At 36.9% G+C, this 19,595-nt stretch overlaps 1 protein-coding gene across 1 annotated transcript; it reads left to right on the top strand.

Moving 5' to 3' along the window:
- The first annotated feature begins 685 nt into the window (after positions 1 to 685).
- LOC148956541 (uncharacterized) lies at positions 686 to 19,191 on the top strand. The gene is made up of 3 exons (XM_089085945.1): positions 686 to 736; positions 12,305 to 12,437; positions 18,633 to 19,191. Exons 1-3 carry the CDS (start codon positions 713 to 715, stop codon positions 19,085 to 19,087), a joined length of 612 nt encoding a protein of 203 aa, XP_088942071.1. The 5' UTR covers positions 686 to 712; the 3' UTR covers positions 19,088 to 19,191.
- The last annotated feature ends 404 nt before the right edge of the window (positions 19,192 to 19,595 follow it).

The following is a 19,595-nucleotide window of genomic DNA, read 5'->3' on the forward strand; positions in this document are numbered from 1 at the left end:
TGATTATTTTGAAGAAAATAGCTATCTCAAAGTTTCGATTGGATGCATTTGGGGAATGAGGGTGTAGGGGGATTAGTTTTCCTTAGATAACTTTGAAATCTTAAAAAGGGAACTTAAACTTTCAATTTCTAATCAAATGAACCTTCTCCAAAATTTATACCATGACCCCTTCCGTAAAAACCATTTATGCCCCCGGGAAATAACCTACAACACTTCGTCCCGTGCCCTGGTATGTTGTGTTGACCCCGGAGTTTTTTTTATCTGATCTTTGGACTATTTTGAACAAATTGGTTATCTTAAAATTCTGATCGAATTAATTTGAGAATAAGAAGGATTGGGAGGGGGGGCTTGTTGCCCTTCGATCACTTTTGAATTTTAAAAAAGGCGCTACAACTTCCACTTTTCAATCGAAAGAGCCCCTTCCAAAGTTTATACGACCATTCCTTCCATAGGAAATACCCCTGGGAAAATATAATAATAATACAAAAATTTAAGCCTTATATCCTTTAATATAGGCAACGCTATAACGTTGCCTCTGATGATATTTGGTTGCTCCGCTGTTACCAAGGAAAGACAATTCTTGAATTAATATAGAGCTATCGCAATAACTTGATTCCAAACAGCTGAAGCGTTAAAGGTAATAAAATATTACAGACATGTGTCAGTAAAAAAATTGGCCATACTTGACAAAATCAGTAGTAATTCCTAGACGATGAAAGCTATTATCAGTCTTATGGTAGGAAAATATTTAGTAATGTTAATCTTTCAGTATTTCAAAACTGGTAAACAAAAGGGGCTTTCAATGGCATATTTGCTGTTAGATTTACATACTTTTAAAGCAAAGAATGTTTTTGAACTGTGCAGATAAGAGGGAATTAAAAATTTAGAGGTCTTACGAAAAATAGAACTCATGAACTCAAGAATACTAACTTGAGTTCTTGGATGTTCTGTAGTAGCTCAACCAACAATTCATATTTTGATTGTCCCGGATAATTTGACACATTATGGTTAGCTCTATTGTCCTAAATTTAAAATTTTGCTTAATTTATTAATATTGTCTTACTGACATACCTGGCAAGATTTTCAGAAGTTTACTACAGTATATCCTAGTTTTTATTAAAACCAATAGAATCATATTTTTTTCAAGAATCTATTGTCCTTGATAAGCTCCCTTGGTTCTTCCAAGTCACAATTTAAAATTTGTTTGACCCCCCACCTATATAAGGAGGTCTTGAATAGTCAACTGGATTGCTTCAGCCGTTAATTTCCTTCCTTGAGATATCGTAGGTTTGGTATTTCGATACCCTGGATGAATATAGTGTCTTTTCATTTAGCTCTGCTCTTTTCCTCAAGCCACAACTTAGTATCCACTCCCCTTTTAAGCACTCTTTAAAAGTTTCAACTTAATACCTTAAACTGTCCTTGAAATAAAGGAGTTCGTAAAAATCGAAAAAAAGGAAATAAGAAAAAATAATAGAAACAAAACGAGGGTGGTTGGAGCCAGTGGAGACAAAACAAAAAATCGAAAAAGATATTTCAGCAATGATCTCCACTAAACCGTCATCGGCGCTGACGGTTTAATTTGTATTTAGACGGCTAATTGATCTTGTTTAAAAATGACAACGAATGTAAGCCGACGTCATTCATCTTAAATTTTCATAAATAAAATTTATAAAATTATATCTAATATCTCTGCGGAAGCAAGGTCTTAGGAGTATAGTTACTTTTTAGTTTAAAGAAAATACATCTCCTGTGACGTCAATAAATGTAAACACATTTTAAAAACAAAGTTTTAGGATTTTAATTGGTTTTGATTTAATGTTACGACGGACACAAAAAGCTGAATTGACGCTTAGACCTCAAAGAGCCCTTACCTCCCAAGCCCAAAAGACACTTTGCTGAACTTGCAGTTGAGGGACATATTGATGCATTTAGTTTCCCAACCTTACTGTGAGTTTGTTTCTGCTGTTGGATCTCTCCTTCTCTTACAATACCATTCAGCGGGAAATTATTATTGTAAGAAGTCGCAAGCAATGCCTCTATCCCAGCTGGCATTTTCGCTAGAAGATTACTTTTGTTTTAATGGTGGCCATCTAATACTTTGAGTGTATTGGAAACTCTTCCCCTAATTCGAGATAGATTCTTTTCCAAATTCCTGATTCCTATTATGACTTCTGTGACCATTTTGTGCCAGACCTTTTCAGTCACAGGATGACTTTAGTCAGGATGGGGATAATCTTAGGGGGCCATTCCTTTGTTTCACTCTATCCGTCCATCCAATACCAGTTTTTTTCCGCCCTTGCAAAACTCTAGCTTCTGGCGGCCGCCTTCAAGTAGCCATGAGAGGCTGGAATAAAAGGTTCTGGTCCATAGCACCTAAATGATCTTTCAGCCTTAGCTATACCTACTACCATTTCATTACTCCAATCCTGGAGTACCCTGGGCAAATTATGGAGCTATAAATCGATGCAAATACATATTTGTGTTTAGGATACGTATTTAAATATTTTCCCCGTTTTTCAAATATATATTTGAATACAGTTCTGATAAAGGACTTGAAATGCGTATTTAAGAACTATTTTATGAATTTGAAATAAGAACACTTGGGTACCAAGCATCAATTGTCATCCTGACAAGACATACCAAATTACATTTCGGCCAGTAGACGGTATATACAGGGTTGCCACCTCTAGTGATTTATCAGCATTTCTAGTGATTTTGTATGCTGCCTAGTGCTTTTCCTCTAGCTAGTGTTTTATAGTATTCTTTTTCTAAAACCAGTGTTTTTCCTAAATCTAGTGATTTTTCACGATATAGCCCCTAGATTCATGATTCAATCCAATAAATCATACAAGAAGCTAATTAAAAAGAAAAAAAGAAGCAAAATAGTGATTCAGTACAGTTCCTAATATGTTCCAGATTGGCATTTATGCAAATATCCAAACCTTTGAAACTTCCGATGTCCCACCATATATCCATATCTGATATAGACCCGAGAGCGTTATCATCAAGATTATAGGCGAACCTAGATAATCTTAAAATTGCAAAAATGTTCTATATTTCCTATTTCACAACATTTGCTCAAGTCAAATTTTTGTCTTCATATTTATGTTTTTTATTTTCTATAATCTGCCAGTTCTAAATCAGATTTTCTTCTGTTAGACCCTGCAAACCAAGATTAGAATATTAGAAGCCACAGTGACGACAGTTGTCAAATATGGCTCTGAAGCATGGGCGCTCCGAAAAGCGGATGAAGATTTGCTAGATGTTTTCCAGAGAAATTGCTTAAGGATTGTTCTGGGTACCCGGCTGAGTGACCGTATTTCAAAAAATAGGCTGTAAGAAAAATGTGGTTAATACCGCTCTCTACGGCTACAATGAAAGAGAGGTTGAGGTGGCTAGGGTACGTTTTGCGGATGAACGATTATATAGATAATTTCGGAGACCACACTGCCTTTCCATGACGATAAAATAAAAGTTCAAAATTTGGATAAAATCTTCTTTGTTGGACAGTGCATAGAAAATTCACAAGAAATACCAGATATTTCGCTTACATATACAGTGACTGTTATCAGTAGTAAAAAAAAACTAAAACAATTTAAAACAAAAGTTTATATACGAAATCAAATAAAACTACATAGCCTATTGTTTAAATCTCTAATTCTTTTCAAAGCAAAGGCGGAAGCCAGCCTCTTTGACCTTCTTGGATTCGGTTCATTAGCGTTCAATGATGTAACATTTGGAAAAGGGTCAACTACATTGGGTGAGTTGAACTTTACTCTGTCAGATTTTAATAAATTATCATGGTTAGAGTTCAGCCCATATTCACCTGTATCCCGATTCAAAGCAATATTCTTGAATAAGATTTTCTTTACTTCAAGAGTTTCAAGAAAATTTTGCTTTAAACCCCGATCCCTAGAAATCAAAGAGACATTCTCGAACAAAATAAAATGGTCTGTAAAATTAAAAATATGTTCTGAAAGGGCTGAAGTAAATTCTTCAGACTTAGAATATTGCTTTAAAGCCGAAGAAATAGAATCTTTATGTTGTAATAATCTCATTTCCAAACTCTGGTTAGTACGTCTCACATATGAGCTTCCGCAAGTACGTGGGATCTGATAAACCCCACTTTGCTGCCCCAATGAAGTTAGATCCTTCCTAGAATTTAGAAAACTACCCAAAGTATTATTACTCTTTAAAGCTACCCTTAGACCATTGCTTTGTAAAATTCTTTTAAGTTTTTCACTTAGCCCGGGTACATATGGTAAGGAACAAAAAACATCCTTCTCCCAAGTTGTCTCCAAGACTTCCTTAGAAATCTCTAGAAACCTTTTTCTTCTTTTTGAAAAAGTCTGGTTAATCAGCCATTCTGGATGCATTTTTCCTATTAGTACTTTTCCTAGAAAAGAAAAGTCCTCCTCAACAAATTTTGGAGAGCAAATACTAAAGATCCGATCAGTTAAAGAAATGATCAAGCCAATTCTTACTTTGTGTGCATGACGGGAACTATAAGACAAAAATCTCTTGTTATTTGCCGGTTTTCTGTAAATTTTAAAATCCAGATTATTTTGATTTTTCAAAAGAAGAACATCAAGAAAAGGAAGTTTCCCATTCTCTTCCAATTCAACAGTAAACTTTAAATCCCCCCCCCAAACAATTAAGATGTTCCAACAATCTTTTTAATTCCTCCTCCCCATAATCCCATACTGAAATGATGTCATCCATATACCGGCCCGAGAAAATATGTTTAAAAAAATATGAATCTAACGCAATTGTTTCAATATTCTCCACAAAAATATTAGCTAATATAGGTGATAAAGAAATCCCCATATGTAAACCACTTACCTTTTTGAAATACTCTCATGAAATATAAACAAGCTAAGAAAACTTGGCTTGAAGCCGCGCTAAATAAAATTCTTAAGACGCATCCGGGTCGACTTTTTCACTGATAAAGTCGCTAGCTTACAACAGCTTTTTGTAAAGAATAATTTCGGCTACCTTATAATTCGTATTTGAGTACATTCATACAATGTCGAAGCTGGAAAGCAAAGAACTCGAAGAAATTTCTACTTTTTTTAGTTTTTCAACCAAATTCGAAGAATTCTTAATATACGAAATTTGTGTAGACGAAAGTGGTTTACAGATTGACACCAACCATTTGCTCAAAACACTTGTTGGTGACCTTGTACTTGACACAATTGGTCGTAATGGTAGGTTAGGCTTATGAATTTTGGGAAGTCCATATAATTTAGTTTTTCAGAGGGGAGTTTTTTATAAATTTTTTTCAATTCAGAGGGGAGTATTTCGAACAAATAAATGGTTTACCTATGGGGGCCCCTTTATCCCCTTTATTAGCTAATATTTTTGTGGAGAATATTGAAACAATTGCGTTAGATTCATATTTTTTAAAACATATTTTCTGGGGCCGGTATATGGATGGCATTATTTCAGTATGGGATTATGGGGAGGAGGAATTAAAAGGACTTTTTGAACATCTTAATTGTTTGGGGGGGGATTGAAAGTTTACTTTTGAATTGGAAGAGAATGGGAAACTTCCTTTTCTTGATGTTCTTCTTTTGAAAAATCAAAATAGTCTGGATTTTAAAATTTACAGAAAACCGACAAATAACACTAGATTTTTGTCTTATAGTTCCAGTCACGCTCGCAAAGTAAAAAATGGTTTGATCATCTCTATAACTGATCGGATCTTTAGTATTTGCTCTCCAAAATTTGTTGAGGAGGAGTTGTCTTTTCTAAGGAAAATACTAATAAGCAACATGTATCCAGAATGGTTAATTAACCAGACTTTTTCAAAAAGAAGAAAAGGTTTCTAGAGATTTCTAAGGAAGTCTTGGAGACAACTCAGGAGAAGGATGTTTTTTGTTCCTTACCATATGTACCCGGGGTAATTGAAAAACTTAAAAAAATTTTACAAAGCACTTGTCTAAGGGTAGCTTTAAAGAGTAATAATACTTTGGGTAGTTTTCTAAATTCTGGGAAGGATCTAACTTCATTGGGGCAACAAAGTGGGATTTATCAGATCCCATGTACTTGCGAAAGCTCATATGTGGGACGTACTGAACAGAGTTTGGAAATGAGATTATTACCAGATAAAAATTATATTTCTTCGGCTTTAAAGCAAGATTCTATGTCGGAAAGTTTTAATTCAGCCCTTTTGGAACATATTATTAATTTTCCAGACCATTTTATTTTGTTCGAGAATGTCTATTTGATTTCTAGGAATCAGGGTTTCAGGCAAAATTTTCGTGAAACTCTTGAAATAAGGAAAATCTTATTCAAGAATATTGCTTTGAATCGGGATACAGGTGAATATGGGCTGAACTCTATCCATGATAATTTATTAAAATCTGACAGAGTAAAGTTCAATTCACCCAATGTAGTTGACCTTTTTCCAAATGTTATATCATTGAACGCTAATGAACCGAATCCAAGAAGGTCAAAGAGGCTAGCTTCCGCCTTTGCTTTGAAAAGAATTAGATATTTAAACAATATGTAGTTTTATTTGATTTCGAATATAAACTTTTGTTTTAGTTTAGTCTTACTACTGATGACGGTCACTGTATATGTGACCGAAATATCTGGTATATTTTGTGAATTTTCTATACACTGTCTATTAAAAAGGATTTAATCCCTATTTTGAACTTTTATTTTATCGAACGATTACAGATTACCGAAGATTTTTCTTTTCGGACAACCGTCCAGGGCTAAACGGAAAGCAGGTCGTCCTCGTCTGGGGTGGGACTACATCATAAAGAAAGATTTAAATGAAATGGGAACTTCGTGGGAGGCTGTAAAAAGGGAGGCTTTGAATAGATTGGGATGAGGGAGGAGCGTGCGCATCTGTGTTGGCCTCAGGCGGTTCGGTGCTGAGGTGAGTTGTTAGTAATAGTAGAAGTAGTAGTAAAACCTTTGAAAGTGGAGTGAATGGTGGATATGAATGCACCATATTCATCTTCAAATAGAACAGAAATGGATTCATTGAAAAATATGAAGGTAGGTATAGATTAAGTATAATTTTCTAAATGAAAAAAGTAATCTTTAAAAAACAAAATAGGACTTAATGCTTTTTATAAAAGGATTTGTAATGTAACTATATAGATTAAATCGATTGTAGTTTGATAATTGAAGTCGGTTGGAAGTAAGGGGGAGTGGGTCGTATACTCTGAGAATTGTCTAATGATTTTAATCTTTACTTCCAATATATAATCGAAACTCCAATAATTCTCCAAATTCTCTTATTCGTAATGAGATACCTAATAAGCGCAAATAACATCCTATTCTTTAAGTTTTTGGAATAATGTGCTAACGTATTTCAAGTTTGTGGTAACGAACTGTAAGAATGGAGCGACACAGCTCAATAGTAACTGAAACTCTAGACACAGAATTATGATATCATCGGCTTATTATGTTGATTCCAAATATATAAGATTCATTAAGCTTCGTATTAGCCATAAAAGGCTAAGAAACTTCGAAAATTTGCCTATTTCCCGAAAGAGGGTAGAAACTCCCACTAAAATTCAAAGAATTTTAATTAAAATCAAACCATTAGATTCGGCGTATCAGAGAACCCTACTGTAGAGGTTTCAAACCCCTATCTGCAAAAGTGTTGAATTTTGTATTATTTGCCAGAGGAAAAATCACGGATGCGTGTTAATTTGTTTGTTTTTTTTTCCAGTGGCGATCGTATCGAACCAACGGTACTAGACCATTGAGAACTAGCGGTACTAGACCATTGAAAGACTAGACCAACGGTACTAGACAATTGAAAGAAATTAAATTTCTGATGTCTCTTTTTTTTTACCAAACATATCGGACGGCTACTAGCCCCCCTCCCACGTCTCTTTTTTCCCCAAAAATTGTTCTATCAAAGTTGGAGATGAATATTTTGTTTACCATAGTTGAAAAGTTCCGAAACTATACCTTTAGATCTAACATGACCCACGCAGCCCCTGAGGATAGGCCTGGGGATGCACGTATGCTAGGAGTAGTGGAGGGGGGGAGAGGTCTAGACTCTGTGAGTCAGATAGGGGATTATCACAGGATTTCCGTGCGTTAGATAGGGGGTGTATAAGTGGAGCTACTAGTCCTTCAAGCCGTCGCACCTGCACAATACAATCGGCCCCTGTTTCTACCGGTCTCTGTTTCTACCGGTCCCCGCGATGCCATGTTTCCGTGACCAGGTGTACTACAGGATGACGCCATCATGTGTGACTTCATAGATTTATTTAGAATGGTGTAGTCATACATGGATTTATTGGGAATAACTTAATGACGGTGCACACCTTACGCAATGCCCCCTCCCATGCCCACCATTTCACAAAACTAATCATTAAGCCAATAGGATCACTCTTTCCCAAGACCATGATCACAAGATTCACAACATAGTATTACTAATGATGTGCATTGGTGTAAAGTCATAGTAAATATTCACCTCAAAAAAAGATTGCTTCGATTTGAGAGAGTTCAAGGACATGCGCAAGGAAGGGGGGGGGGTTAAAGACTCTTTAAATCACCCAAAACCTTATGATGATTCAGGATTTGTTTCATTATGCCTTGTGATTCTGTAGATTTTATTGTTTATACAAATGCGGCCTTTCCCAGGAATAAATTCCTGCTTACAGGCCTGAACAGAATGAATAATAATAAGAACAATTTCTCATAATGGCGTCAATTCATGAAAATTTAAGGGAAAGAGGGGTAGGGGTATTATTCAAAATCTCGGGGATACATTTTTGGTTTTAATTTTTAACAAAAATCACAATAATGGCTTTATTAAATGAACATACCCCCCCCCCAAAAAAAAAAGAAGAAGAAGATATTTTCAAAAATCTAGGGGGGAAGGGCAAAAAAGTTGGGGGGAAGGTCATTCTACCCCCTGCCAACCCCCAGTCATTATAAGTAGTTAGGGCTCGGTTAGCATGTCCTAAAGTTTACAAAATGTAAACAAATATATAACTATTATGCCTTTTTGAAAAATCCAACCCGGAAAACTGCTCCACACACCCATAAATACCTTTCAGTAAGTATCATAGGTTAAAGTTCGTTCTTTATTGTAAAAATAAATAAATAAACAGTGAAGAAGAAGAAACAGGAGAACAAAAAAGGGGGACATCATTGCTTCCCATGAAAAAAGGGATTTCCCTTATTGCTCAAGATATGGGACAGTAATTTTTTTAAGTGAAGTTATCGGTTAGCGAGGGGACGAGGGTTCTAAGTTATGCCCTGGGGGCATATAAGATTTTTATAGAAGGCGTTGTCGTAAAAACTTCGAAAAGGGCTCATTCATTTACAAATTGACATGGCTAGAGCCCTTTTTATTAGTTGAAAGTAATTGGAGGGCAACTAACCCCCCTATCACGCCCACCATTTCTCCAAACACATGCTATCAAAATTTTTAGATATCCATTTTGTTCTACGCAGTTGAAAGTTTTGGAAATTAGGTCTTTGAGGATGATGAACCCCTCAGAGCCCCTAGGGCAAGGGTTGTAAATTATGCCCTGGGAGCATATAAGGTTTTTATAGAAAGTGTTGTCGTAGAAACTTCAAAAAGGACTCATTTGATTGGAAATTGAAAGGGCTAGTACCCTTTTTAATAGTCGAGAGTGATTGGAGGGCAACTAACCCCCCCCTCTGTCACGCCCACCATTTTCTCAAACACATCCAATAATAGTTTTGAGACAGCCATTTTGTTCAAGGTAGTTAAAATTCTGTAAATTATGTCTTTGAGGATGACAAACCCCTCACACCACTCAGGGCAAGGGTAGTAAGTTATTTATATCAGGTTTTTATATCAGGTTTTTATATCAGGCGTTGTCGTAGAAACTTCAAAAAGGGCTCATTCAATTGGAAATTCAAAGAGCTAGTGGCCTTTTTAATAGTTAAAAGTGATTGGAGGGCAACTAACCCTCCTCTCACACCCACCATTTCCCCAAACACATGCAATCAAAATTTTGAGATATTCATTTTCTTCAATGCAACTGAAAGTTTTGGAAATTAGGTCTCAGAGGATGATAACCCCCCCCCCCCACACACACACACCCATCAGGGCAAGGGTTGTAAGTTATGCCCTTGTGGCATATAAGGTTTTTATAGAAAGCGTTCTCGTAGAAACTTCAAAAAGGACTCATTCGATTGGAAATTGAAAGGGATAGTGCTCTTTTTAATAGTAGGAAGTGATTGGAGGGCAACTAACCCCACTCTCACGCCAATCATTTCCCCTAGCACATCCAATCAAAATTTTGAGATAACCTTTTTTTTCAACGTAGTTGAGAGTTAAAGAAATTAGGTCCTTAAGGATGACAATTCCCCCACAGCCCTCAGGGAAAGGGTTGTAAATTATGCCCTGGGGGTATATAAGTTTTTCACCGAAGGCGGTGTTATAGAAACTTAAAAAAGGGCTCATTCGATTGGAAATTGAGAGAGCTAGTGTTCTGTTTAATAGTCAAGAGTGATTGAAGGGCAACAAACCCCCACTTAAGCCCACCATTTCCCAAAACACATCCAATAAAAATTTTGAGATAACAATTTTTTCCAACGTAAGTTAAAGTTCTGGAAATTAGGTCTTTGAGGATGACAACCCCCCCCCCCCCCCCACCCATCAGGGGAAGGGTTGTAAGTTATGGTCTGGGGGCATATAAGGTTTTTGTAGAAAGTGTTGTTTTAGAAACTTCAAAAAGGGATCATTCAATATGAAATTGAAAGGGCTAGTGCCCTTTTCAATAGTTGAAAGTGAATGGAGGACAACTAATCCCCTCTCACGCCCACCATTCTTTAAAAAATTCTTTTAAATGTTTTCACTTTTATAACTTTAAGAAATCGAAAATTACTTAAAATTTTAGGGAATAAATATCAGCATATGTATATTAAACTGAAAATGCACACTTTTTGAGTAAATTCATTTTAATTTTTTCAATAAAGTACAAATTACATTCTGGCTTTTAGAAAGCATGGAGTTTAGAACCCTACTCATATTAATTTCTGCTCGTTTTGAGTTTGACTCTGTTATTTATTTTATTTGCTTTTTGTTTTGGGTTTCATTTATTTATTGATACTGATTTGTGGTAGCTGCATGCTTGGTAGATTGATTCTATTTTCTTTCATTTTTGGTTTAACGGAGTTCTTTACTTTTTTTGAAAAAAACTACTTTGTGGAAAAAGTTTTTTTTTAATTAATTACATAGAGGGTCGGTATAGTTCTTTATAAACAGAACTGTAGTGGAAGCTAATCCGGGTTGCAGCGACAGCTAGCAACTTTCTAAGAGACGATCACGTCCCATACTAAGAAAAACAATAACCCATCACTCCTAAAAATAGAGTTAGATCGAAACACAAAATACTTTATTAGAGCCGCCTTGTCTGAAACTCATATATAGGAAACTTACAGTCTCTTGGCTTGAACAACACAAAAAACATTTTAGCTTGAATAACAAGAAAAGTAGCTTGAACTAAGATATCCGGATCACAGCTGTAGCTAGCAACCTAGTAAGAGACGATCACGTCCAATACTAAGGAATTTAATAGCCCATAACCCCTGAAAATAGTATTAAATCACAACAAGAAGCACACTATTACAACCGCCTTGCCTGAAACCTCTATGTAGGAAACCTACCGTCCCCTGGCTTGAATAGCGAGGAAAATCTATTGGCTTAAAAACAAGATAAGATGCTTGAACTACAATATTCTGCAAATACGGCATCTTTGTTTTGTTTTCTTTTCCTCCTCAGATAGCTATTAATAAAGCCCAATCACTTTTAAGTAAAAACATCACATAGGAAAATAAGAGTCTTAGAACATCTTTAATACAAACCAAAAAAAAAAAAAAAAAAAAAAAAAAAAAAAAAAAAAAAGTGCGGGGAGTTTCGTGCAACGGAACTACTAAACAGTAGCAGCATATCGTACATGAACCTCACTTTTTTTGGATTATTCGCATTTTGGCTTCTGAGCTTTTGATATACACTGATCTATCTCTACATGGGTAATACTTTTCAACGGCCTTGAGTAATACCTAAAATATAGGCCTATACCCTCAGGGCGTTCCTTGGTTTAACCAGAACCCCGATTTTACTCATACAAGCCACAAGCCAGTAGGTAAAATTGATTGTCCCCTCCATCGTGAATTTTTGGCTAGCGAGTTTTATTAACTGGAACACGGCATTCACATAAATCTTTTGGGACAAGTGGTTCCCACTAGAGAGCTCATGAAAAATTGTCTTTTAACCTGTTAATAGTAATCATAATTGCAGAACAAATTTCACCAGATACATGTTACACAAATTTTTCTCTAGAGTTTATACTTTGTTTTCCAACTGACTCTACAGAAAACCTCTGAATTCAATGATGAAGAACTTAGCCAAAGAGACGAGCAATGCAAGGCTAAGGAGGAAAACAAGTCATTGGACGAATTATTCCAACCTATAGGTAAGGTATTTTGCTAATTCCACATTTATCGTGAGTACAAACTAGGAAAGAGACATTATTTACTACGAGGGACATGTAAATCCTATTATATTTATTCGAAACTGTTCAAATTTCTAAAATTGAGTATAGTCTTAATCCAATTTCCCTTGATTCTCAAGAATTTTTGATATTCTCAAGAACTATTTTTAAATATAAAGACACAAGGTGCTGTAGCATGCATCAAGCTAAATCTTGAGATAAAATTTAGGCATAAGGTGAGCGGGGCTGGTATAATACAATTCCCAAAATAACCATACGTTTTTGAGCAAATAATTAAAAAAACCTTCACACTTATAAGTAAAAGCAAGTACCCACTGTCCTTTTGAGTAAAACCCCCTATTAATTCGAATCGTTGATGCTCTGCATAGAAACATGATATGTTTGGGCTAAAAAAAGGCCACAATCCAAAATTTCCCTAGCTTATAACGAAGTTAAAGCTTCCTCAAAGTCCCCAAATATTTTTCAGCCTACACATAAGAAAGATGCCCACATGAAAGAGGACTTTTAATTCTAATCTTAGATAAGATTAGGATTAGAAAGTTCTTATCCTTAGAATACTCAAAAGGGCATAAACAGGGATTGATTTTGTAATATACAGAAACGTTTTTATTCAGGAATTTTTTCGGCCCAAAATCCTAACCATCCCTGAAAACTTTTTGCCGGTTTTCCTCTGCCCTTCCCCAGGGAGCCTTGGGCACCATAAGCATTTTTAACCTTTATGATCGAATAATTAAAGTATTACCTTCCTCAGACTCCTTTCCACCTTTAAACTTTTTTCAAAGTTTATTGTCTTGGTGAAAAGTTTAATATGCTATTATGTTTCCAATTCGTTGTAATTATAAGAACATTTAATGTAGCAAATTTAGGTCACAGGGACGAGAACATTTCTCCACACGCCCTACCTGTCATTTACCGTCGCGTTAAGGTCTCCCAGTAGAGTGACAATGTCGTGGGGTGGGACTTTAGACAGGGTCGCTGAGAGCTCTGTGTAGAACTGATCCTTTACTTCCGCAGGACTCGGATTGGTGGGAGCATAGCATACATTAATTGTCCACTTTCCATGCTTGTGCTGGAGCTGGGCCATCCGTATTCTATCTGAACTTTGTTTATAGGAGAGAAGGCATCTCTTGGATCTGGCGTTTAGCACGAAGCCTACACCATTGGTCTTGCTTTTGGGTCACCAGACCAAATCAGGTGATATCCTTCACCAATATCCTTGGACTCTCTTCCGACAAGGCGGGTTTCCGTAAGCCCAACCACAGCTACATTGAAGCGTTTTGGCTCGAAGGCAAGCATTGATTTAGCTCCAGGAAAGTTGAGTTTGAGTATGTTCCAGGTGGCGACGCGTATTTCACCTTGGTCAAGAAGGTTCATTCGATGGTCTGAAATCGGTCCAGGTACATGCTGAGGTTGTGGAAGATAAAAGAGGGGTAGGTCATCCGAGGCAGTATTATCTTTTTTCGTTGCGGTAAAATTTTCGGGTGGAGGGCTGCAGGCCCAACCGACTCTAGGTCTAGAATCTAATTAAAGCTAGGACTTGCCTAGACACTGAAATTCTCTGGGGTGGGCTCCACCCACCTCATCAGGTTGAGCCTGCATGCATGCAACATGGGCAGCCTCGAATATCCCGAATATCCAGAGGCACGTGGTCAGCAGACATAGTCTGCCTAATTCCGGACGAACTCCATCCACCTCCAAACCTCATGCCCTTGGTATTTAAAGTACTAGTGTTAGTAGTAGTTGCCCTCATCATGTCCCCGAAGTTTTAGCTTGATAAGGTAAGCTGTTCCAAAGATATTGCTGACAAACCCTTTTGACAATCTGTATCCACATGGTATTTTTTGATTTAGTTATACTTTCCCCTAAACATTTCCTCAAATTTACACTTCAATACCCTCATCCTTGCTAGTACTCATTTCAAAAGATTAGTTGTAGTGGTAGTAGTAGCAGTAGTTCATTTATGTTGCCTTTTGGTCAGTTGAATATCCCCCCTGTGATGCCCCGGAAGTTTCATCTTGATACAATAAGCCGTTCCAAAGATATTGCTAATACGTTCTTTTCACAATCTACATGGACATAGCATATTTTAATTTAGTTCAACTTTCCCCTCAGCATTTCCGGAGATGTTCATTTCAATGTCCTCAGCCTTGGTAGTACTCGCTACCGAAGAAGCCGTTGTATTGGTAGTAGTAGTAGTAGTAGCAGTGACAGCGGTGCTAGTAGTGATAGTTGTAGCAATAGTAATAGTAGTAGTGTGCAAATATTACCTTTTTTATTAATTGATCATTTCCTGAAAGTTCCAAATTAATATACTCACTTATTCCTGAGTTATGCCTTTTTGACAATCCGTATGCACTTAACGTGTTTCGATTTTCAACTGAAACACACCCTCAACACTCTCCTCAATGTTCTTTGAAAGGCCCAATAACGTATACTATATCGGAATCAACGCTATAGCGTTGCCTATGGTAAAGGCCGGGTTTATGCCCCCAGAACCCGGGAGCAAGTGTTGAAAATTATGCACCGGGGGCATACATAGTTCTTATGGAAGGGGTGGTCTTATAAACTGTTGAGGGGGCTCATTTGATTGGAAACTGAAAGTTCTGGTTCTTTTTTTAGAGTCAAAGTGATCACAAGGCAATTAGAACCCCGCCCACATCCTCTTTTCCCAAAATGCATCCAATCTAAAATTTTGAGATGGCCATTTTGTTCAAAATAGTCCTAAGATCAGATAACAAAATTTCTGGGTCTAAACACCCCTCCTAGAGCCTGGGGGCAAATGTTAGAAGTTATGCCCAAGGGGCATATAAGGTTCCTATGGAAGGGATGACCGTATAAATTTCGGAGGGGGGTGATTTGATAGGAAAGTGAAAGTTCTAGTTCCCTTTTGATTCAAAAACTGTCCCCCTCACGCATCCTATCTTATCCAAATGCAATCGATCGAGTTTTCTTAGAAAGCCATTTTGTTTAAAATAAATCAAAGTTCATTTAGTATAAAAGGGGCATATGAGGTTTCTATGGAAGGGATGATCGTATAAACTTTGAAGGAGGCTCGTTTGATTGGAAATTGAAAGTGCCAGTTCTTCATTTTAAAAGTCAAAAGTGATTGGAGTGCAACAGGACCTCCCCCCCCCCCCCACCCAAGACCTATTTTCCCGAAATGCATCACATCAAAATTTTGAGATAGTCATTTTGTTCAAAATAGTCCATGTATCATATAACAATGCCTCCAGGGTTAACACAACCCCCCCGGAGCCCAGCGTCAAGGGTTGTGAGTTACGCCCTGGAGGCATAGAAAGTTTTTATAGGAAAGGTGGCCGTACAAACTTTGGAGGAATCTCATTTGATTATAAATCCAAAGTTCTATTTCCCTTTTAATATTTTAAAAATGATCAAAGTCCAACTAGCTGTTTCCAACGCACTCTTTTCCCCAAATGCACCCGACCGAACTATTGAGATAACCGTTTTGTTCAAAATAGTCTAAAGACCATATAAAATGCCTTTGGTATTGAAACAATGCCTTCAGCCCGGGGGCATGGGTTATAATTTATGCTGCATGGTCGCATTTGGTTTTTATGGAAGGGGTAGTCGTATAGTCTATGGAGAAGGCCTATTGAGCAAAAATTGAAAGTTATAGTTCCTTTTTAATAGTCAAAAATGATCGGAGGGCAGAAAGCCACCCCCCCCCCCCAAAAAAAAAAACGCCCTCTTTTTCCCAATTTCTTCCGGTTGAAATTTTGAAACAGTCATTTTGTTCAAAATTTTCCAAACATCCTCTAACAATGCTTCCGGGGTTGATAAAACCCCGAAGGGTCCAGGAGGTATGGGTTGCTAGTTATAGCCCAAGGGGGCATATAAGGTTTTTATGAAAGGGGTGGTCGTATAAACTTTGGAGGAGGCTAATTGGATTGGAAATTGAAAGTTCTAGTTCCCTTTTTAAGATTCAAAAACGATCGGAGGGCAACTAGCCCTCCCACTACGTCCTCTTTTCCCGAAATGCATCCGATTGAAATTTTGAGAGCTGATTTGTTCAAAATAGCCCAAAGGTCACATAACAATGCCTCTAGGGTTGACGAAACCCCTAGATCCGGGGCAAGGGTTGTATGTTATGCCCCAGGGCATATGTGTTTTTTTGGAAGGGGTCATATAAGCTTTTGGCTAATTTGATTGGAAAATGAAAGCTCTAGTTCTATTTTAAGAGTCAAAAGTGATGGGAGGGCAACTAAAACCCCCCTACCCCCTTAAATCCTCTTCCTCCAAACGGATCCGATCAAAATTTTGAGTTAATTACAAAATATTTATCAAATTGCTATAAATAGCGCCATTGACGCAGTAGGGATTAGACTTTTAGGGCTAGAGAAGGAGGCAGTAACCAAACTCCTGCTTTTAGGGATTTTTGTTGGTTTTAAGCTTGACTTGTACGTTCAATTTAAGTTTTACTCGTTTTAAGAATTATTTATTCATTTACATTAGTACCTGTTGTATGTTTTTTATTTCCTATGATTCTTTATTTTATAGCCGTTCGTTTTTGGTTTCATTTATTCTTTAAATAGTAATTTGGGTCGTTTTGCGTTTGAATTATTATTTTTATATTTCAGATTATCTTACGTTTAATACGACCATTAATTTTCTTTGAAAAAATTCTTTTTCGAAAATTTATTTTTCTAATTAAAGTAAACGATGGACGAATTCCCTAACTTACAGCCTTTGCCCTGAAGGCTGTGGGATTTACATCCTCAAAGACATAAGTACTGGACCTTTTAACTGTGCTGAACAAAATGACTATCTCAAAATTTTGATTGGACAAGTTTGGGGAAATGATGGTCGTGGGATGGGGGCTGGGTACGCTTAAATCATTTTTGACTTTTAAAAAGGGAAAGAGAACTTTCAACTTCCAGTCAAATGAGCTCCTTATGAAGTTTGTACGACAACTCCTTCTGTAGAAAATGCCTTGGTCAGAAAAAAAATAATACATTGTGCCCACTTCGCTCCTTACTTAGGCAGCACAATTACGCATTTGGAAGAAAAGCGGCGAGAAAGGCGGGGGCGCTGATCGCCCTCTGAAAACTTTTGACTCTTAAAAAGAGAACTAGAACTTGTGATTACAAGTCGAATGAGCCTCCTCCAAAGTATATACAACCACCTCTTCCACAGAAACCTTATACGTTAACAATCGGCAACTTGCATAAATCACAGCCATTGCCCTGAGGGTTCTAGGGGCAACCCAGGAGGCTTATTTATTTGATCTTTGGACTATTTTAAACAAAATGGCCATCTCAAAATTACTAATTCAAAATTACAAAATTACTATACCTTTCTCAAAAACCTTAGATGCCTCCGGGGTATAACTAGTAACCACCACATCCCGGCACTGGGGGGGGGGGGCGACAACCTCAGAGGTATTTTTATATGATTTTTTAACTATTTTGAACAAAATTGCTATCTAAATGTTTCGATCGGATGTATCTGGGGAAACGAGTGCGTGAGGGAGGCTAGTTCCCTCCGATCAAATTTGACTAAAAAGGGCAATATAACTCCAATTGAATGAATCCCCTCCAAAGTTTATATGACCACTCATTCTCTAATAACCGTATATATTAACAATGGGCAACTAGCATAACTTAGGGATCTTGCCTTGAGGACTGTGGGGGGGGGGAGAGGGTTAATATCCTAAAAGACATTATTACTGGACCTTTCAACTATGCTGAACAAAATTGCTATATCAAAATTTTGATAGAATGCGTTTGGGGATATGAAGGGTGCTAGTGGGGGGTTGTCCTGCAATCATTATTGACTCTGTATACGAAGTGGTCCGAAAAAAAAACAAAAACATTGTGCCCACTTCGCGTTCTACTTAGGTAGTGCTGTTGCGCTGCCTACAATACTATTAGTAAAGTATTAATTTGGCTGTCCTGAAATCCAATAATTGGTACCTGTAATTGCAACTAGACGCAGTAGCTTCTATGAAAAGGGCCTTATTGCGTGCTATTGGATTAAAAAACCATGAGTTAACGGCTACAGAGAATAAGAGAACAGAGAATATGAGGCACGATGCTGGAGAAAGAACAAATTTACATTTGTTTGCATTTGAATTAAACTGAATTTCAAATTTGAACTTTATACTGAAAATAATAAATACAAAGAATTTATTTTTAGGAATGTTAAGATTTCGTCCATTTCAAAATTTAAAAAGAAAAACAATACGGAAGAAAATCTGTCCAGCTTCTACTGAAGTAGAGTCTGCACAACTGCCAACAATGGAATCTACGGAAGAAACAGCGGAGGAGTCAACAGAAGAATCAAGCACTATAGCCTCAGTTGTAGGACCTAGCCTATCCTTAGGAAGGCCAACTACTCCCTCACCAATCAGTCCCTCAACTACTGAACCTTCAACAAAGCCATACGTAATACCAATGATGCTCCTAATACCTCCTAATTATTTATCTGAAGGCAGTTCTCTATGTTGTTCACCTTGTCAACAAATGACAGATTCCAAACCTTCAAAAATACCACCAAGTTCTAAAATAAGATCTAATAAAATAAAAAATTATTTTTACCGAAAACGATTACCAAGTCCGCAAACCAAACAGCAGCCGCATTGGACAACATGACACATTTGCTAAGGAAAATCCAGCTAAAAAAGATAAGCAAAAAATATTATTCTATGAAGTTTTATTACTTACATCATTCTTAAAATATATATAAGTTCCAACATCAGGGTCTTCTAGAAAGCGTATTAATAAGTACTTTTTAGCTGTATTTCAGTGCTGTTTTTAGTTGCAATCTAGTATTTTAAGCTTTTGTTTTAGGACAGGGACATACAATCCTGTATTTTACAATTTAAAAAAAAATGCCAGTAAGTGGTTGAACAGTCGTTAATAAATGGTGAGACACATCCTCCATAAGTAAAGCAGTGCATAGATCAGTGACCACAAAAGAATTAAGTGCTAGAGGGTTCTAATACTCCTGTTTTCACTACAATTAATGCTAACAATGGGAAACCACCTTTCCTGGTTCGATTTTAAAAAGCTCAGTACGAAGTTTCGGTTATATGAAAGACTTGTTCGACGTGAGTTTAATTGTATTTGGAGGAGGAACCTGGTTCACCTTTCAATTTTT

This window comes from Artemia sp. Qi Xiang Cuo, chromosome 1 (assembly GCF_049724085.1).
Source record: "Artemia sp. Qi Xiang Cuo chromosome 1, ASM4972408v1, whole genome shotgun sequence".
NCBI lineage: Eukaryota > Metazoa > Arthropoda > Branchiopoda > Anostraca > Artemiidae > Artemia > Artemia sp. Qi Xiang Cuo.

Bases quoted from the DNA above. Each gene is read 5' to 3' on its own strand.
- LOC148956541 (XM_089085945.1), top strand. From the start codon at position 713: ATGAAAGCTATTATCAGTCTTATG. The intron at 737-12,304 runs GTAGGAAAATAT...ATTTTTCTCTAG, and splicing joins AAGCTATTATCAGTCTTATG to AGTTTATACTTTGTTTTCCA. The intron at 12,438-18,632 runs GTAAGGTATTTT...ATTTATTTTTAG, and splicing joins CGAATTATTCCAACCTATAG to GAATGTTAAGATTTCGTCCA.